This window comes from Zosterops lateralis (assembly GCF_965231275.1).
Source record: "Zosterops lateralis genome assembly, chromosome: 20".
NCBI lineage: Eukaryota > Metazoa > Chordata > Aves > Passeriformes > Zosteropidae > Zosterops > Zosterops lateralis.
Window position 1 is genome coordinate 634,343 of NC_139780.1, and position 21,682 is coordinate 656,024.

A 21,682-nucleotide genomic window follows, 5' to 3' on the forward strand; every position below is an offset into this window, starting at 1 on the left:
AAAGAAGCCAGCCTTTCTCAATGGCAACAAAAAAAAATCATTCTCTAACTAAGGGCAAGTGAGATCCTTTCCATTCTGAGAAATCTGAGTTATGAAAACATAATAGGAACCCTCAGCATTTGGCTGATACGTGCTCCATTTCTAAGTGAGTCAGAAGTTCACATTCTTCTGCTGCAGCCTCCCAACTGAAAACAATCCCCACACTTCAAGCACAGGAATAATAAAGCCCACATATGCTTCTTATAAAACAATCCTTACAAATAACCGTGCCTTTTGTTTTCATAATGGCTAAAATTCATCATTACCCCCCCAAAAAGGCAAAGATCAAACAAAATGCACTCTCATTAAAAGAGAAGGCTCGCTTGGCTGAGCACAACAGGCAGTGACATTGTCCTCTTATTTCCTTCGTGTTTTTTTGTCAATGGAGGGAGCAGAGGGCTGTTCCCCAGGCCCTGTGGGGCAGGGCAGGCTCAGCACAGCCCCACCCCAGGGCTCCAGACAGGGGCTCTCCTCCCCTTCTCCCCACATCAGCCCTGAAAACACCCACACTCCTCTCCCTCTCACACCTGAGCAACAACAACACAAAATCCCAGACTGGTTTGGGTCAGAAGGGACATTAAAGCCCATCCCAGCCACGGGCAGGGTCACCTCCCACTGTCCCAGGCTGCTCCAAGCCCCAATGTCCATCCCAGGGATCCAGGGGCAGCCCCAGCTGCTCTGGGCACCCTGTGCCAGGGCCTGCCCACCCTCCCAGGGAACAATTCCTGCCCAATATCCAATCTACCCCTGCCCTGGGGCAGTGGGAGCCATTCCCTGTGTCCTGTCCCTCCATCCCTTGTCCCCAGCCCCTTTAGGCCCTGGCAGGGGCTCTGAGCTCTCCCTGGAGCTTTTCCTCTCCAGGTGAGCCCCCCCAGCTCTCCCAGCCTGGCCCCAGAGCAGAGGGCTCCAGCCCTTGGAGCATCTCTGTGGCCTCCTCTGGATCTCTCCAGCAGCTCCAGGTCCCTCCTGCACTGGCCCCAGGGCTGGGGCAGCTCTGCAGGTGGGTCTCACCTGGGCAGGGCAGAGGGGCAGAGTCCCCTCCCTCACACCCCCTGGGCACCATCCCCAGCTCAGGCCCAGGGGGGGTCCTTCAGTGCTGGTGCCAACTCAACAAATGAAAATGAAACCTCGCCAAGGAGTCACCCAGCTCTGGGACATCCTGGGCAGCAGAAAGTTCCCTTGGCCAGGAGTGAAGGGACATGTCCCACAGTGTGAACCTGGACAAGGTGTGACACCACCTCAGACACACAGAGGTCACTTGGGGACACTTTCAGTGCAAGAGGGGACAAGGAGAAATGCAGCAATTTGTACAGAAATAGCAATTCTAAAAATAACCCCAAGAAGTTGCTTTTGAGGCAGTTAATGAAATCCAACTTCACAAAAGCCTAAAAATGTACCAATCACAAACCTTTTGCAGGTAATTGCCAACACTTTTACATGGTTTCCTCCTCTGTCAGATGGGCTGTAACCTCAGTGTCAGGGGTCTGCAGTGCTGGGATGACAATCTGTGGCATGGGACACACATGGAGGGGAGGACAGCACTGCAGCCCCTCATTCCCTTCCCATTTTACATTTCTCTCTCCACCTCATGGCCAGACACATCCATAGGGGAGGCTCAAGGTCTTGAGCTCAGTGGATCCCCATCCTGACCAAACCAGGGTTTGTACTCCAGTGTTCAAAACTGTTTAGACAAAACCCACAGTTTCATCATACAGCTTTTTTCTTTCCCTTCAAAAATTCAGCCAGGCCACCCTCACTTCCTTTAGGTACCAGCTCTGAGCTTTTTTCCAGTGCTGAAGAGAATTAGGGTTTGTTTCCATAAACCAGCCCAGTGCTGAGGGAAGGGTGAGGAGCGAGTCACCACATTCCCAGGAGGAGAACAACAGCCCTTCCTCACATCCCACTGTCCTGCCACCCTCCCCAGGCCAGGAACAGCCACCAGGGTGCCAGTTAATGTCCTTACACTGAGTTAACAGAAATGGAAATTCACTTTAAAAACATCTAAAACAGCACTCCAGAAAATGAAACATTTCTTTTTTTCCAACTTATCAACCCTGCAAAGGGGAAGAAAACTGATATTGTCCAGGATAAAAGGGGAAACTTCTTAATTATGTAAGAGACTGAGACTGCCAGGAACAGCAGCAGCCCCAGAGGACTCAAGCACAGGATGGGAAAGAATCATCAGATCCAGAGGACTATCACAGACCTAAAATTATATCTATTTCTTTGCCTCCAGACATCTCTGGAAATCCCCAAATTCTAAACCTAACAACCTTTAACTGCGCGTCCTAAGTAGTTTTAGATGAAAAAACCCACCTGGTAACTCTAAAAAGCTGTAGCACACATTCTGAAGCCATCCAACTTTCTTTTGAGAACAGTAAGAACAGTTTGATTCTTGTATTAAAGACATTCTCACATTTTTTTTTTTCTGCCAGTTCCTCACTTGAGCACATTTCAGCAGCATCACAGAGGCTGAAATTTTCCCTTCAAACAAGGGGAAAATGTGGCACCTGGGGACATGGGGACATGTTTACTCAGGTAAATAAAGCGGAGGAGTCCCATCTGTCCCAAGCTCTCCAGAGGCAGAGGGAAATTGCTGCTTTGCTTATGTTGAATAAAAAAATGGTTAAACCTCTAAGAAAAAAGGAATTTCTCCTTCCTCTGGCTAATTACATCTCAGAGTGGTAGATTAAAACTCCATCTCTGGTAGAATCCCAGACTCGTTTGTTGGAAGTTTGTTAAAGATCATCTCCACTAGACCAGCCCTGGCCCACTCAGCATTATCAGAACCTCCAAACAGTTTGTTCTTCATCCATATTTCTGCTGCAGCTTTTGAAAATCCCACCTTGAGGTGCCAGGAAAAGTTCCAATCGCTCCCAAATCCTAAATCTCCCTCCACACACAAAGCTCTCCAGGTCAGCCTTAGGTGATTCCAGGTGTTTTTCCCAAAGCCAGGCTCAGGCAGGACCTTGCCCACTGCTCACACCACACTCCCAGTGACTGCAGAGCTGCCTCTGAGCCCTTCCAATGCTCCCAGTACCAAAATGGCCAAATAAAAGATCTCTCTGCTACTTAAGACAAAAGTGGTGATGACTGTTCCCTTCCAAAATTTATAGCTTCACCTCCTAGATAAAATAAAATTAAAAATCTTATTTTTGAGAGGTCCTGCACGTTAAAGTCATAGCTCTGGGGAGGCTGATGGAAAGGCCAGGATACCTGTCAGCTCAGCACCAGTGTGTTTGGAGGGATTTGGAGGTTCCCATGGTGATGGGGAGGGTAAGGGGCTGCCTGGTTCCAGCTCTGGCTGACGCACATCTCAAACAATCGCTCTCTTCCTGTTCGTATGGCACAGGAAAAACAGGATGCTGAGAGGTGTTTATCTGAGAGAGCGAGATAAGCAAGCGCACTGCGAGTTCTCAGACTATAGGAGTTCACCAGCGAGGCGTTAGAGACTTTCTGTGGAAAAAACAAACCCCAGTGCTGCCATGCTGGACGTGATTAAATTATGCATGGTAAGGTCCTTTCCCTCGGAGGGCTCAGGAGAGCGTGCAGAGCTGGGATATGAGCCCTGAATACCAATGGAAGGGCTCTTTAGTGTGGGGTACCGAGTTACAGCGCTGAATGAAAGCAGAGAACCAGCTGAGTGTGTGATTTCTGCCAAGCCCAGCCCTGCCTGGGGCCCACTCTGGGGGTGGGCTACACACAGTGAGGGGCTGCACAGGGAGCTCAGCCTGCCCCAAAGGACTCTGTGCCCATCAGCACCAGCTCACAGGCACTGCCCAGGCCTCCCACCCGACCTGAGCCACTTTGAAGTGTTTTAAACATCCCTCAGTGCCTGAGAAGGAATTTCCCCACTTCTTATTCCAACCCCATCAGTGATAGAACCTGCAAACCACACAGTCAATAATTACCTGTTCTCTGATCACCATGAACTGGTGGAGCCCAGCAGCACTCTGGGGTTTAGAGCTAAAAATCTCAAGTCTAAAAGCAGAGCAGCATTTTCTAGGGGTGGTTCTGGGGCAGGGGATGGCACCTTCACAGCCCTGTCACACATGGGGACAGTGATACCCCTGTCACACATGGGGACAGCAACATCCCTGTCACACATAGGGACAGCAATACCCCTGTCACACATGGGGACAGCAACATCCCTGTCACACATGGGGACAGCAACATCCCTGTCACACATGGGCACAGCAATACCCCTGTCACACATGGGCAATACCCCTGTCACACATGGGGACAGCAATACCCCTGTCACACATGGGCACAGCAACATCCCTGTCACACATGGGGACAGCAATACTCCTGTCACACATGGGGACACGCAATATTCCTGTCACACATGGGGACAGGCAATACCCCTGTCACACATGGGGACAGTGATACCCCTGTCACACATGGGCAATACCCCTGTCACACATGGGCAATACCCCTGTCACACATGGGCACAGCAATACCCCTGTCACACATGGGCAATACCCCTGTCACACATGGGGACAGCAATACCCCTGTCACACATGGGGACAGCAATACCCCTGTCACACATGGGCAATACCCCTGTCACACATGGGCACAGCAATACCCCTGTCACACATGGGGGCAGCAATCCCCTGTCACACATGGGGACAGCAATACCCCTGTCACACATGGGCAATACCCCTGTCACACATGGGGACAGCAATACCCCTGTCACACATGGGGACAGTGATACCCCTGTCACACATGGGGACAGTGATACCCCTGTCCAGGGCTGGACAAAGCCATGGCTGCAAACCAGGCCCTGGCTGGACACACTGGATCTGACCTGGGGTCACAGTGGCTTTAAGGCATCTCTCCTGTTGATTTGCAGAATCTCCTGAGCTGGAAGTGACTCACAAGGACCGTGCAGTCCAACCCCGGAATTCCAGCTGTACCAGCCCCATCTATGTGGCTACCAAAACTATCCCATCTATCCCATCTACCAAAACTATTCCCATAGCCAGGAATTGTTACAGCTCAGTTCTCTAAGAGCAGGCCCAGTTCCCAGAACCCTGTAAGAAAACAACAGCTGAGCTTTGCCATCTGTGTCACCCACACCGAAGGACACAGGGTAGGACAAGATCCGTATGAGAAAGTTGATTTCTGCTTCATGCAAATTTTGTTCTCCCAGTCATTGCACATATTTAAGACGGTATCAAAGGAACAAAATGGGAACCCAATCATTGTCTCTGGCTTGGCTGGCTTACAGACAACTCCCAGCCTTTAATTCTAGGAAGTGAGTGACCACGGAGCCTCCTGACAGCCAAGGGCCCCCTTTTTCCATCTGACTCGCTGTTTGTCTTGGAAGTGGCCAGGTTAAGGCTGTCCCATTCAGCCTGGCAGATGGAAAGAGGGAAAGACAGACACAGAGACACTGCAAAGGCTGAGACAAAGCCTGGTGGTGGGATGAAAGAGCACAGAACGAAGGCAGGGCCCAGCCAAGCCAAACAAAGTTTTTCTTGAGTGATTACATCTGCCGGAGAGTCCCCAGCTTGCACCCTCCTTGCTGAGAAATTCTTCTAATTGTGTCTAGGACATTTTAAAAATCCCAAGAAAAGCTCCTCTGTAATCACTGGAGCTCTGAACTGTGTGAACTTTTGTCATGCTGAATTGCCAAGAGCTCGCTGCAAACCTCTGCCACCGAAGCAGGGCTTTGCTGAGGGAAAACTGCTAATAAATCTCCATTTCTTCTTTCCCAAGGAAAAACAAACATTTTAGACAAATTCTTCTCCCTCCCAATGTCTGTATAGCTCAGTGCAAAGTGCATCCAGCAGAAAATGAAAAGAGATCTGTTCTCAGATTAGGCAAAATTAAGTGAGGTTAAATGAGGGATGTGTAGAGCTCTGTGAAATGGGCACCTCCCTGGGGCCAGCAGGGACAGGGATCTTCTAGAGCCACCAGAGCCAGTCAGAGATGGGGCAGGAGTGTATGGCCAGCACCTGCACCACAAGGTGCCACGGGCAAGTCCTTGCAGATGTGAAAATCAACACTTGTGAGCCAGAAAGACAGAGAAATATTAATTAATATTCAGGGGCCATGATCTTGCCTTGGCCAGACAGACTTCAGGTGTTACCTGAATACCCTGGGCTTCACCTCAAGGGTCCAAACCCTTTGTCTGTGGCAAACCTCCCTCACCTTCAGGTGTTTTGAGAGCATTAATTTCCCTCCACCCCTCACTGTGATAACCAGAAATGCCAGAGAGTTGACAGACTCCAAGCGCCTCATTTCCCTCCTCCAGAACCCACACATCTGCCTGCATGCTCAGGGAACTGGGTACTTCTGTTTGCCACATGGGAGGGTCAGTCACTGGAGGAAAATTACAAATTCAATGTCAAAGAACAAACCAAAAATAACAAGGTGGGTGAGCTGCCCCTGTGGGCACAGTCACAGAGCCCACAGTGCCACAGGGTACCCCATGAGGAGGGGATACCAACGTGTCTGTGCCCTAAAACAGCCACCCAAAGGTGGCCTTGGTGTGTGTGCACATTCCCTCAGGCATTTTGAATTAATACCTGGCTGGTATTATTAATATTTCACCCCTTGGCTGGTGCCAAGACATTCTACTTAGGACATGAGCTGACTGAAAGCAAAGTGACTTGTTCTCACTGGAATCATGGAATATCCTAAACTGGAAGGGACCCACAGGGACCAGAGAGTTCAGCCCCTGTCCCTGCACAGACCCCCCAACAATCCCCCCCTGGGCACCCCTGGCAGTGCTGTACAAAGGCTCCTGGAGCTCTGTGCCCATTCCCTGGGGAGCCTGGGCAGTGCCAGCACCTCTGGGGGAAGAGCCTTTCCCTGCTCTGCAGCCTGAGCCTGCCCTGGCCCAGCTCCAGCCCCTCCCTGGCTCCTGTCCCTGTCCCAGAGCAGAGATTGGGGCTGCCCCTCTGCTTCACCTCCACAGAAAATGAACTTGGCCAAAACACAGATCTGCTCCTGCTGGGCCAGGGAATTGAAGTGACTTAGAGAAGGCTCCAAGGTATCAGCACAGGAGTGAAGAGTGACTCCTATGCCAGGACTGGGTGCAGGAGCAGGAGAGAGAAGGGCAGGACCAAGCTTTCTCTCACAGCTGTTTGATCAGTGAGCCCTTCAACTCATTCCATTGTGCCAGAACACACCTTTCCTTATCACACAGAATTCACAGTCCTGAGTGCCCATCAGGCAATGATGCCTGTCCTTCAGTGATCTGACAGCTGCTGAGGTTTTCTGTGCTCTGCCATGCACAAGACAAGACTCCAGCTGAAGGCAAACTCACAGATCAGCCTCAGGACAGGATTTCTCACCTTGCTGCTCATGGGGGGCCACGAGCTGAGGAGCACCCCAAGGCCCTGGAGCAGTCACTGCCAAAGGATGTCAATGCTCAGGTGGCTGTCAGCCTCATCCAGATTTTATTTTTTCAACAGTATGTCTTACAGAAACTTAAAACCAGTATCTATAATTTTAGGACAGAATTTATCCTTACAATACACAGCCTCTCCAGGCAGAGCCACCTCCTCTGCTCCCCGAGCCTGCAGTTCAGAGAGCACAGCCCAGCCAGGATTGTGCCATGTGGAAACACCAGCTCAGGGTTTGCTGAACAACATTCCCAACAGGGCTGAAGGAAACCTCAGTGGAGGGAAACACCAGATGTGGCTGAGGGAAGGGGGACAGTCAGGCCAAGTGGAAGCTCAGAGCCTGGTCAGGATCCATGAGCAAAGGGACTGGTGTCTCTCCAGCCCCCAGGCACAGGGAACAAACGTTTGAGGGCCAAGGAGCATCATCTGAGAACATCCACTGCAATAATTCTAGTCTTCAAAACTATGGAGGGTTCCCTGAAAAGCTCTGGTTTGCTGGGGAGGAGGTTGGCATTTTGTTTTATCCTTATTTGCCTTTTGTTTTTGTCCTGGTAGATAACATTCATGTCCAGTAACTGTTGACCAAAGTGGAAAAGGAGGATTTAACAATAAAGTGCAAGAGTCCACCACAAGGAATGGCAACCCCGTGTGCTCTTACGAAACAATAACACACCAACATAAAATAAATCAGTGCCTTTTAATTTAACAATGTAAATTACCCTCCCACCTGCTGTGAGTGTCCATAAGGAGAAAAAGCTGGCGGTGTATTTACCAAGCTGTCTGTCCCAGTCCCATTCTGCACTGGCCTCCTGCCCTGGGGTTAGACTGTAGGACTCTGTCATCTCTTGCACTCGTATGACCTAAGAAAGGGAATGTGGCCTTTTTCCCACAAGCCCAGAGTGAGAACATCATAAAAGCTGAACTTTAGCCCCCTTTTTGGGCAGGCAGCACAATAGCAAGGAGGATGCTGTTACTCCCCAGAGGCTCTGCTGCTGAAAAACATCACCAAGCTCAAGTAAAAGGTCAGTAGTTAGGATTGCATCTCTTGTTTTCTTCAGTTTTCCTCCTCCGTCAAAGGCAGTTCAACATTCTTTGCACAGCCCCCCCCCTCCCTCCTTCTGAGAAATGCAGGAAGGAAGTGCTTGCAAAATAGTTTAATTTAAAAGAAGGCACAATCACACATAGCAAAGCCTGCTGCAGGCTCTGAGCAGGACGTGTCCAGTGCTCCCAGTTCCCAGTGCAGCACAGACCAGTCCCTCCCTGCCCACACACCCACGGGCAGGGCTGTGCTCCCAACACCTGGGCTGGAGAGCTGTGGCTGAGTGCTGCAGGCAGCCCCAGAGCACACAGCACATCTGCCAGGGAGCCAGGGCTGTGCTGCAGGAGCAGAGCAATGCAGGGAGCCCTGCATTGGTGCCATGCACTGAGGGGCACAGCTGTAGTCCTGAACAGTGTCACCTCCTGTCTCTCTCATAACTAACGCTTGTTTGATTTCACAGGATGTTCTTCCACTGAGACTTGTTACCTGAACCTTTCGAGGGTTTGGGAAGTTATCTGGGACAGTTGGATTTAACTTGACCCTTTTCTTCACTAGATTTATGTGAAAGAACCCAGAGTGGGTGGAAGCAGCTGTTATATTCCATGCCTTTTTGCAAAGAGGAATGTAGAGACCAGCAGGCAATTCCTGGAAAACTCCTTCATTATCCATCACTTTCTGCTGTATGACCACATATCCAATCTAAACATCATTCTTCCCAGGCCGTGGTGTTTTTGTAGCCCTGGGCAAACAGCACTTACTATCACAAGCCTCTTTCTTTGTCTTTTCCAAGGCTCTGGCAGCCCCAAGGACTCGAGAACCACAGAACCACAACAGGCACATGTCAGGCCAGGCTGGCAGTCCCTGCCTGCTCTCCCTCCTTTGGGAATTCCCATTTTCCCAGCCCAGTGTCCTGACACCAACCCCTGGTGCCCACAGCCTCTCCCAGCACCTGCAGCAGATCCAGGGCTGTTCCAGTGTCCCACATTTCCCTCACTGCTCATGGATTCATCTCCAGCTGGCATTCCTGGACTCCATGGGACACTGCCAGCAAACCACAGTCCTGGCTCTTCCTTAACCCATTGCTGTCACAGTGCACCTTTAGATTAATTAAATAATGAGATGAAAACATGAAGGAGCTGAGCACAATCACACCCATGGCCGCTCCAGTGGTGCCTCCTTCCAAACAGGATGCCCAGGATAAGCAAACACGCAATCAGTTATTTTCTAGAAGGGAATTTAAAAATGCTGCATGCTATTAATGTGAGCACTTTCCCTGTAGTCACAGAGCTCCACAGAGGGGAAGGTTAATGCTTTCCCAAACAGGGAAATGAGAGTACTGGGGACTGGGGGACTGCAGCAGGACCTGAAACCAGGTTGCTGAGTTTGGTTTTTTTTTATTTTAAAGTTGACAGCTTCAACTTCCAGCATCTACACCCAGCACCGAGCCTGAGGAAACCTGCTGTTCTCTAGCTCTAGGCTAGATGGGGAAATTTTTTGAGTAAATGTTTTCATAGCCATGCAGCCAAGGCTGCTGTTTGTTATCCATCCCATCCCCAGTAACTTCTTACCTCCTTTTGTTTTTCACTTGCTGTTGCTTATGTGCATTTCTGATAGATTTAAAAACAAGCATTAGCACTGCAGAAATACCTTCAGCTTTAAAATGAGGGTTCCATAATCCCACATTCATTAAAGACCTTAAATAAAAAATTATTTCTGTCCTGCAGAGTGTTAAGGAGTTTAGTGCCCACCCCATGTGTGCTGCAAGCCCAGACAAAGGGCAATAAAAACAGAGGGGAAGGAATGAAAGAACCCCAAAAATACACATCTGGCTGAGAAGAGGAGGTGCTCCTGCAGGTAGACAGCACCGAGCCTGACCAGTAGTCAAGTAAAAAATATTTTTCTAATATCTAATCTGAACCTCCCCTGTTGCAACTAAGGCCATTTTCCTTCCCCTGGCACAGGGCAAAAGAGACCAAACCATCACTTCACTACAACCTCCCTTTGGATACTTGCAGGGAGAAACTCCCAGTTCAAGGTTTGTGAGGATACTAAAGCCATGCTGAAAAATATAAACCCAATAGTTGGTTTAAGGAATGGTTAAAAACAGGTTACAGGGCACATAGGTCTGAAAATATGACCCAAATATTGTACAAAAGCAGTGATAAAGGGAAAAAGACTCCAGTTCAGTTCTTGGAGAGAATCCTATTCATCAAAGGTGATCCAGTCAAAGGTGAGGCCCCCACCTGGCTTTGTTCCCCCTTTTTTAAGGCACCACAGATGGCTGTGCCTCAGCCCTGCCCTGAGGAGCTGGCAGAAGGCTCTGCCTCCATCCCAGCACACACCACCCACCCCAGAGCATCCCCAGCTCCTCCTTGGCCAGGCCCCACCACCTGCCAGCAGAGCATCTCCTCTGCAAACATCACCCTCCTCTCCTCCCTTTCGGATTTGCTGAGATGCATCTTCCAAGGGGAACTTTGATTATTGAGACACTTAATGATGAAGGGAAGGGCAGGAATGTGCAGTGGAGAGGCTGGCTGGTGCCAGGGGAGGCTGGCTGCTGCAGGGCTGTGCTCCCAGGCTCTGCTCCCAGGCTCTGCTCACGCTGTTTATCCCACTGGGTGTTTTCCCCTCGCGCTCCCCGATTGTTTGGCCGGGCTGGTGATGGATGGTGGAAGGGGCTGTGGCTGGAAATGTGCTCCTGAGCCAGCAGGAAGCTGAGGGGGCCTTTGCCAGCACTTCCTTCCTGCCTACAAGGGGAGGACTGAATGGGAAAAACCTTGGCTGCCTCTCGCCCTGAGAAAAGGTCTCCCCTTCCAGCTGGATTACAGTAACAATATTTTAATCTTGCACAAGATTATAATATCCTTCCTCTCTAAGTATAGATCCAGCGACAGCTCAGAGAATGAAATGAAACAACAATGCAGAGCTCAATAGGTGGTGCTGGTAGCTGAATAAATGGAGGTCCAGGCTGGAAGATCCCTATCTTCAGCCAGGATATAAATCACCAGTGATCACACCTGTCTAACCCAAGGCTGAACTCCAAGAGCAGCCAGGACTAAGCACTTCAACAGGAGGTGTAAAATGTACAGACGTGACACACTGAAAACATGTCCCTCTGGACAGATTCATTCCTGTGCCTGCTTTAGAGAGTGGGTCTAAACTCAAACCACGACGTTCATTACACCTACAAAAAATAAGGCTGCAATGAGCAATCCATGAATATTCTGACCAGACATTTCTCACAAGCTCCCAGGATGTGTTATAGAGACTTGAATGTCTTTTTCCCCAAACCCATCCTCCAGGTCCTTCTGTGGATGAATCCCCATGACATCCTGATGTGTCATCATCACCTGTTCACAGTTATAAAAGTCCATGCTGAGTGTTAGAGAATAGATATTCCATGCTACCACAGGAATTTTTCTAAAATTTCACATTTTTGAGCCCCAGATTCAAATCCATGGACAATGGTGAGGGCTTTAGTGTTGGCAGATGTTCAGAACCCCAAATTGCTCTGCCCCAGCTGTGTGGTGGCCTGGGACAGCCAGAGCAGGGCACACAGGTGGTGGCTCTGAGGACCCTTCTCCCTGCTGGCCCAACGAGCAGAGATCCCAGCAATCCCCTCATTGGTCTGGACAAGTTTGCCCAAGTGAGTCTGTTAAAAGGAGGAAGAAATTCTCAGGAGTCTTGAAAACAAAAGAAAACTGCCCAAACCTGTGAGCAGACAGCTCTCCTAAAAGCCTCTATTTTTGCCAAAGGCCTCAGACAAAAAGACCTCACCCATGATCAAAGGGTGGGGAACAATGGGAGCTGTCAGAAAACAGCCCTCCTACAAAAAATAAGGCTGCAATGAGCAATCTATGAATATTCTGACCAGAGATGTCTCACAAGCACCCAGGATGTGTTATAGAGATTTGAATGCCTTTTTCCCCAAACCCATCCTCCAGGTCCTTCTGTGGATGAATCCCCATGACATCCTCATGTGTCATCATCACCTGTTCACAGTAATAAAAGTCCATGCTGAGTATCAGAGAATCGATATCCCATGCTACCACAGAGTGACTTGTCTACTGCAGTAATAAAATCCCCGTGTTCTTCTGAACTGGTGACAACTTATAAAAAAATTGCTAGAAAAATTTTCAACCCGGACAACAATTCTAAGAATGCTGATACCCAGATGTGGACAGGAAACCTCAAGGATCCAATAATCTTCATGGCATGCAATTCAGCATTGATTCACACGTTTTGCTTGATTTGTGACTCAGCATTCTCCTCCAACAGCAGTAAGAAAATAAATGGAAAGCAAATCACGCTGAATAAAAACTCACCCGTGGGCTGATCACTTGAGCAACTGTCCTGATTCATCCTCCCAAAGGTGGCACCAGGTCAGGATGCTGAGGCTGGAGGTCTAAACTCAGAGATGCAGCCCAAGCTCTTGCTTCTGAAAAGAAAATGTAGAGTTACTGTCAAACCATAGAACTTCACCCTGTGTGAGAAAGGGAATATTTTGTGTGTGGACTGTTGTCCTTGGATTTAGCAGGAGAGTGGAGAACCCACATTGATGGTGTAGGAGCCATAGGACACGAGCCTGAAGATCAGAGAATGCAGTGGGAAACTGAATCCAGCCAACCAAGAAGCTGGAAAGTGGCACCTGGGAGCCCATGGAAGGTAAAACAATTTGTAGTTACAAACACAGCTGGGTTCCTGGAACAGGCTGAGTTCCAGATTTGACCAGCACAAACAGGAGTCCCTAATGCTCTTCACCTGAGCAGCCAAACAAAACTTCTGCACAGGGTGAAGAGCTGGACTGGATGATCCTGAGGTCATTTCCAGCTCAGCAGATTCTGTGATTCAATGCAAAGCCCAGACCTCCCTACCCAACCCCAGTGTGGACAAACAGGCCATGTGAAAGTGTGTTTCTGCCACAGCTACACAGCTCCTCCTCTTTGTTTGCCCTTCCACTGATCATCACATCTCCACTGTGGTGGAATTGGGAACAGAACCCATGTCCCCCAGATCCCAGCCCAGTGCCTTAACCACCACATCCTTCCTGCTGAATCACACTGCAGGATTGTTTATCAGGAAGGAAATTCCCCCTTGAGAGCACTCACTCTGAGTGTGCTGGTGGAACACAAATGCTTAGAAAAAACACAAACAGAGAGGCAATAACAACAAGTGATTGAAGCCCCTGTGCTGGCTGGAGGCACAGCAGCACCTTGGTTTTCTTGTTGGAGCTGTGGGAGCAGGACAGGACACAGAACCAGCAGTGCATCCAGGAAGGGCCTCCTGCTCCCCACAGATGATGATCTGTGACTTTGGAAGCCTCTCCCCCACATTTAGCATGAGCTGCTCGGGGTCATTCAAAAGTTTTTTGGATTCTCAGCAGGCACTGGGAGGGTTCACCTTTGGGAGCAAAGCTGCCAAGTGCAAGCAGCTGTAAATGTGATCCAGAATTAACCTCAACATGTTGTGCAAGCAAAGGGCCCTCACTTGCTGGATGGATGGATGGATGGAGGGATGGATGGATGGATGGATGGATGGATGGAGGGATGGATGGATGGAGGGATGGATGGATGGATGGATGGATGGAGGGATGGATGGATGGATGGATGGAGGGATGGAGGGATGGATGGATGGATGGATGGATGGATGGATGGATGGATGGATGGATGGATGGATGGAGGGATGGATGGAGGGATAGAGGGATGGATGGATGGATGGATGGAGGGATGGATGGATGGAGGGATGGATGGATGGATGGATGGATGGATGGATGGATGGATGGAGGGATGGAGGGATGGATGGAGGGATGGATGGAGGGATGGATGGAGGGATGGATGGAGGGATGGAGGATGTACAGATGGATGGAGGATGTACAGATGGATGCACAGACAGTGTCTGACACTTGCCCTGCCTGCAGCTCACACCTGCCCCAGGGGCAAAGCAGCCCTCAGGTACATGGGGACAGTGTGAACAGAGCTCCCATTCTGCCTCCTCAGTAAGAGCTGAAGCCACAGAACTGCCAGACAGGGAACTGGGGGCCACTGGTTTCCTTCTGAGTGATTTCGGTTCCAGCAGAGCCATTGCTGCGCCAGAGTGAACAAGGTGCTCCTGATCCATTCTGGGAAAAGCGGGAATTCTCCCTCCTGACAGTCAGTTAACTCTCCATGGGATCAGCTCTGGGTTGGTATCTCAAGCTCTGCCTGAGCTGTGGCTCCTCTTAACGCTCAGAAATGTGGTGAAGCGAAGGTATAAAAAATCTCATCTCTCAGAAAATGTCCCCAAAACAAAAAAAAAGGAGGTTTCTATTCTGCCTGGGTACGGAAAAGATTTGAAAATGTGAAGTGAGAGTAACTCAAATCTTTAGTAACGAGAAAACAAACACTACAAAGCAGTGCTTATTTATAGGCCTCCCATCTGGACAGGGCTGCTCAGCACCACCAGCACCACTGGCACAGCACAGGCAAAGGGGTCAGGACACAGCCCTGCCTCCTGCACCAATTCATTTGACTGGAGATTATTCTAAGGAGAATCACTTCGCTTGAATGGACTTTTTATTAATGGAATTTTTAATAAATTATTATTGACTTTTGATAATTTACGGGAGCAATTTAACAACTCCCCACCATTCGTGCCACAACAAGATCCATTATAAGTGCAGAGGAGTTAAAGCAGAACACTCATGGCAGAGCCCAGCAGGGCTGTGCTGCTCCAGAGAACACCCTCTGTCTCTTTAGCTCACACATTAAAACTGGAAAGTGGCTGATAAAACATCAACAGATGTCTGTCAGAGTCTGTTGGGTTTTCAGTGCTGTCCTTGGCGCACTCCCGGTGGGTTCCCCTGCGCGCTCCCGATGGGTTCTCTGCGCGCTCCCGGTGCTCTCCCCTGCGCGCTCCCGATGGGTTCCCCTGCGCGCTCCCGATGCGCCCCCTGCGCGCTCCCGGTGCTCTCCCCTGCGCGCTCCCGATGGGTTCCCTGCGCGCTCCCGATGGGTTCCCCTGCGCGCTCCCGATGGGTTCCACTGCGCGCTCCCGATGGGTTCCCCTGCGCGCTCCCGATGGGTTCCACTGCGCGCTCCCGATGCGCCCCCTGCGCGCTCCCGATGGGTTCCCCTGCGCGCTCCCGATGCGCCCCCTGCGCGCTCCCGGCGCGTCCCGCGGCGCTCTGGCGCCCTCTGCTGGCAGACCCGCGCAGGGCAGGGCTCTCTGCGCAGCCTGGAGCTTTTAATCTGTTTAATCTGTTTAATCTGTTTAATCTGTTCGCTCAGATATTCCTGTAAAATCACACCGGGCACAGCAGGCCCCTCCGCCCCGGGTGTGCTCTAAACCCCCCAGGAAAACCCCCCAAACCCCTGGGATTTATCATCCTTTCCACCTCCCTGCAGGCAGCATCCATCACCTCCCTGACTTCTGAAAGGTTTGTACCTCATCCACCTGAGGAATCACTGAGAAAGGACAGGGAGGTGACCACACATCATGAGTCCGAGGTGTCCGAACCCCAGGGTGTCACACAGACACCCCAAGTGACAGTGACCAGTGTCACCTGCCCTGCTGGACCAGGCACAGCATCCTCACCCTGCTGTGTCTGTCTCATGGAAATCCTCCCAGGGAATAAGGAACACCAAGAACAGCAAATTCTGTGTACAGGCAGCAGTGACACAGAAACCTGTGTTAATTTCAGAGGTTGATTTTTCAGTCTTGTTATTGTCTGCATTTTTCTGATTCTTGGTGTTTCTGTAGTGGGGTGAAGGGAAGGCTGTGAGGAGGGACAGCACACCCTGGGCAGGGCATGGACAGCTCACTGTGACTGGCACCTTCTAGTGTTATTTCAAACTCATGCAGGCTGTACTTAAACTACCAAAGTGTCTGCACTTCAGGAGAAGGAATATCAAAATATCATTTCACCCTCAAACCAGCACCTTAAACAAAAACTCCCAAAAAAACGAGGAACAACTTTGGATGCAGGATTTCCACCAGAATCAAAGTGTAAACAACAATTCTCAGCAAACAGAAAAATAGCTCAGTTGAAGACACTTTGCAAATTTCATTCCAATTTTTGGCTACTACTGAATACCACTATAATATAGAAAAATTTGGAAAACTTTAAAACGTCAGGGGACTAAATAATCAGAATGATTGTGATGGTAACATGTAAATCCTTATAACGAGACCCAGCAGAGTCACTTTAAATGCTGACAAGTCAGTCTCTCTTGAGCTCTCTCACATTAGAAGAGCTTCCTTGGCTTGCTTTTTCCCTGCCCCAGAACAGTTTGTTAACACTGTGAGCACAGGGGGCTCAGTGCAGGACTTCAGCACTTCCCCAACAGAGCCAGGGCTGTGTCACTGTGAGCTCTTCAGGCACTCTGAGCTGCTTCCCAGCTCTTGGATTTCGAGTTCAGGCAGCAAGTTAAACCAGTATTAGCAACATCTGTCCAGGGCTCTCTGATGGAGTGTTTGAACGTTCCCTCCTGGATTGCTGGGGAAGCTTTATTTTCTCTCCTAAGCGTATATATATATATATATATATATATATGGATATATATGGGGTGTTTTTTTGTTTGGTTGGTCAGAGCAGTGACACAGGGACATGGGCTGAGCTCAGCTCTGGATAATCCCAGAGCTTTGGGGATTCACCCCAGGGATCACCCAGAGACACCCTGAGGTCACATCCCCACTGCACAGCTTTGGGGGTAAAGCTGTGCTGGTAAAAGAACAATAAATGCAATCACCTCTTGACTGACACATGCTCCAGCAAATTCCCAGGTGAAACAGAAAGAATTTCATGAATCATGGTGTTTACAGATGAAAGTCCCTTTTTTCTCCCTTCTTCTTCTCCTTCTTTATTTTTAATAGTGTTGAAGCTTTCCTTTTCCCCAGGGTTTTGTGTGAATACCTCCAGATGTAGATATAACACTAAACAAAAAAGCTTTTACAGAATGAATGAGTAATTTTAAAAATCTGCTAAATTTTCTCCATCTCGATCTGCTTCTGTCCCTGCTCTTTCCATTCACTACAGGAGCTGATGCCCCACTGCACGGATTTCTCCTTGATCACTTTCACTGCAGACCATGTCTAACCATGAATCAAAGCAGAATAATCCAAGGATTTCCTTTCAAATCACCATTTCCTCTGTTTTCCCTGTTCCTGGCAAATCCCTCAGATCCCAAATGTCTGCAGCTCCTCATCTTCCGCCCTGGCCGGGAGTTCCTCAGCAGCTGGAGCAGAGCCAGGGGCCCTGCACAGGTCCCAGGCCACCCTCAGGGCCATGGGCAGCTCCTTTATTTCTCCCAGAGACACTGATGGAAACCGTGCCAGAATCCAGAACTTCCACAAGCTACTGGCATTTTCATTTCCTTCCAAGGTTCCTATCGTGTTTAACTCAAATCTCCCTCTGAGTTTTTTTTTTTTCTCCCCAAGATTTGATATATTGGGTCAACAACGAGCAGATATTTGTTTCAGTAAGTTTTGCCTCATTTAATTTCTGTTTGCCTCTTGCCCACATCACTGCCCATGAGTCCTCCCCTGTCCTGCAGGGAGTGTCCTGCTGTTGATGGCAGCAGGGAGAGGAACACTGGAGGGGCAGGAGCTGCAGCACAGACCAGCTGCAACATCTGGTGATGGCTGAACAGCTGGAGGAGACAGTGGCTGAAGATCCTGACTGTTGCTTGGAATATAAATTAAGGGATGACTGATTGCTGGCCTGAGACTTTGACCAGTAGCTCTCATTACAAGATCATGCATTACATGCATTACAATGCACTGGTGGCTTTGTTTTCCCACCCTCTGGACAGAGCAATCCCACCCACTGGCACCTGAGGGACTGACACCTGTGCAATGTCCCTGTTCCCTCTTGTTCCTCCTGAAAAAGTTTCATTTCACTGTCATCACCTCCAGGTCAATTAATGCTGCTTATCAAATTCAATGAAGATTTTGTCTGGCACAAAGCCGGTACCTGCACCACACTCTCCTTGTACAATTCCTCACCCTCACACCCACAGCAAGACAAACAACATTCTGCTGGAATGCAGGAATAGTGTCCCATCCCACAGGGTCAGGACAAAGCCAAGTCACATTATCCACCACACACCCAGCACTGACTTTTTATCTCTTCCCAAGCCCTGCCAGTGTTATCTCCACCATGTCTGATAATGTATTGCTTTCAAAACTCCTTCATGGGTGGTTGTTCCTCATCCTGAACAAGTTTACATCCTGAACAAGTTTAGAGACCTTCTAAGCTCAGATCTAGAGATCTTCTCTGAGCTTTTTTGGGAAGTAAAGGGGTAGGGAGGCAGGTTCTGGATGCAGTGATTGATCAAGCCACCAGTGGGATTAACAAGGCCACCTTTGGGGGCATAAATGGCTTTTACAAGGGATGCTGGTCTGTAATCAAGTCTGTAGAAGATGATACTGTACATTAGGAGAGTCTTGAAGCTGCAGTTTTGTTCTCCTGGCAACACTCCTGGGAGGCCAGGACAGAGAAACCACTCCTGAAACTCCTGCACAGGGAGCTGTGTTTTTCCACACGTCTGGAATTTGTGTCTCCAGCAGCCTCCTCCTTGCCTTTGGTTCTCTTTACATTCACAAGCAAAGGCTTTACCCTCCTTCCTCACCCCCAGCACTTGGGCCAGAGCTCTCCAGTTCAAAGGCTCAGGTTAATTCTCACAAGTGTTTTGAGCAGCGACGTGCACAAGGCACTGTGAAACATCTGCTCAGATCAGGAGATCTCAGGAGCTCCAGACGTCTCCACCACTGCCTTCAGAAGTTGAGAAAAATGCAGCCTTGCCCAGCTTTTGGACTGCTCCACATCCACAAACATTATTTACCTGAAAGGCATGTGTTTTCTCAGGATGATTTATTAGCTGTAGTTAGAGTTGCAATAATCGTGCTCTAATTTTTTCAGAAGGTACTACAGTTTATGCATAGTTTTAACCACCTTTTGAAAAACCTTTAAGTAGTGACGAACCGACCCATAAAATAATACAAATGTCAGAACCAACACATTATTCTCCTTCAGGCACGGGCAGGGATATCTGATTCTTGGCTGCTAAATGATTTGGCATCTGAACAGCTGGCAGCAAAAAACAAAAACAAGTTTTCAAAGCGAAACAGCAAAACTGTGGGCAACCACTGGCAAGACTGGGATTCCTCCCCTTTGCACTTGGACGTGAAATGCCATGTCTGCTCTGGGATTCTCTAATTTAATTCAACTTGTTCACAGCACAGCAAGTTGCTCCATCAAGGTAGTTTGTGTCTGCACTTCACTGCCACAAAGCCAGGAGCAGAACTTTACCTCTGCTGTAAAGTACAGTGAACACACAAGTCCTCACTTGATCAAAGAAACCAGTGGAGAGAACCTGTCGTTCTCTCCTGCCTCACTCCCCACTGGAGTCTGCAGATTCCTACCAGACACTGCAGGGGATGAAAAGCAAACCAAAGGGAGCCCTGGTGTCTCCTCTGGCATCACCAGCCCAGGCAGCCCCACTGCTGGAGTGATCCTGGGTGACACCTGCTCCTGGTGGGCTCTGAAGGACCAGGACCCCTCGTGCTGTTATCAGCACAACTCAGCTGAGTGAGAGATGAAGGACCAGGATACCAGGTGCTGTTATCAGCACAACTCAGCTGAGTGAGAGATCATCTCCTCAGGTTCCTCCCTGAGCCCCCAGCAGGCTGCATGATGCTCAGGGTCATCCAGAGGATGTGATGGCAGCAGTGCTGGCTGCTCTGGCTGAAGACACACCACAGGGGTGTCCTGCAGCATCTCCTGTCTCCCCACTGCTCACACACATCTCCTTCATGGCCTCATGCTGTCAAGGAAGCTCTGACACCTGTATGAAGGTGGGCAGCAGAGCAATGTCTCTCCAGTCCATATTCCATGCCAGAGACACAGCACAGAGTGGGGTAGGAGCCCCAGCACAGCTCTCCCTGCACAATGAAGAGAAATCCCAGAAAAAGGACAAGAAACAGGAAAGGCACAAGCTGAAAAGACACAGCACTGCTGCCTGTCGCTGTCCCATGTGCTCCTCATCTTGTCTGAGGTCACTTTGGATTCAGTGGTGACCTGACTGCCCCTCTACAGGGGATCCTTTCTCCAAGCTCTGTACAACCCTGGGCTGCTGCAGTCCCTCTCAGGGACTTCTCTCAAGATAACAATGGAAATAAAGTGCAGGAAAATTGTTATTTAAACTCAGCTTCGGAGAGGAAATTTCTCACAGCCTGATGGCAATTAAGAAATCATTATTTGGTGGCTGAGGAAACCACCAATAGGGCTGGGTTAGGGAGAACTTCAACGTCCCCCCCTCTGTGCAGGTAATCCTGGCTGCACAAGCACATTTCTCACCGTGCCCCTCAGCTTCTCCAAAGCCTCTGGGACACAAAGAGGAAATCAGAGGAGACATGCTGAAAATGGAAAATTGCAACCTCCTAAAAATTATTAATCACTCAAAATGGTAAAACAATAGCCTTTGTCCAAGGGTGGGTGGTGAAGTTGGCACAGCTCCTGCCAAAGAGGAACTTGGTCTTCGCTGGTACAACAGCAAGAAGCAGCATCCTGTGCTGATCAGATACTCGACCTGAATTTCTTTCAAGGAGCTTTTGCCACCTCTTTTAGCTGAAGTTTGTGGAAAAAAGAAAGAGAGGAGCAGCCTGGGGCAGCAGTCACTGGAACCAGGGACACCACGGGGGTGCAGCAAGAGGAAGGCTGCTCAGTGACAGAAATTGAAGGCTGTTTGTGTTCAGTGAGAGGCAGAACATCTTATAGAATGCTGTGCATCACCCTGGGAAGCTGCAATAGGAATATAGAATAAAGGAATGGCTTGGTTTGGAAGAGACCCTAAAGCTCATCTCATTCCAGTCCAGCCATGGGCAGGGACACCTTCCACTGTCACAGGTTGCTCTGAGCCCTGTCCAGCCTGACCTGGAACAATTCCAGACACGGGACCCCACAGCCTCTCTGGGCAACAACTGAGGCACAAACCCAGGACTCCAGAAACCTCCACGAGATTTGCAAATAGCAGGGGCCAGCTGTGAAATCCCTGCTCAGCTCCCCTGGGGCACTCCAAGCCCCACACTGAGGGGTAAAGAATGAGCAGAAAGAGGGCAGTGTCTGTACCCTGATAACATCTCCACAGCTCCAGGCTGCAGCTATGTTTGTACTCTTGAATTAACCTGGAGAAAGGTTTATTTTATACAGATTATTTTATTGAGAGTTGGGACACAATTGCAGCCCCCGAAGACAGGAGCACTAAGAACTCTA

At 49.5% G+C, this 21,682-nt stretch overlaps 1 protein-coding gene across 8 annotated transcripts in view; it reads right to left on the bottom strand.

Annotated features, from left to right (window-relative positions):
* Positions 1-21,682, bottom strand: part of EXD3 (exonuclease 3'-5' domain containing 3) — a gene marked incomplete at its 3' end in the record, with an annotated part of 206,575 nt that overhangs the window by 154,808 nt on the left and 30,085 nt on the right. For 7 of the 8 annotated variants that reach the window (XM_083875864.1, XM_083875859.1, XM_083875862.1 and 4 more), the window contains exon 3: positions 12,759-12,871. In XM_083875864.1, coding sequence (XP_083731990.1) covers positions 12,759-12,795 — 37 coding nt within the window. In that variant the 5' untranslated portion in view covers positions 12,796-12,871. Of the gene's footprint in view, positions 1-12,758; positions 12,872-21,682 lie in introns of those variants that run through there. The other variant, XM_083875863.1, reaches the window with a different exon arrangement.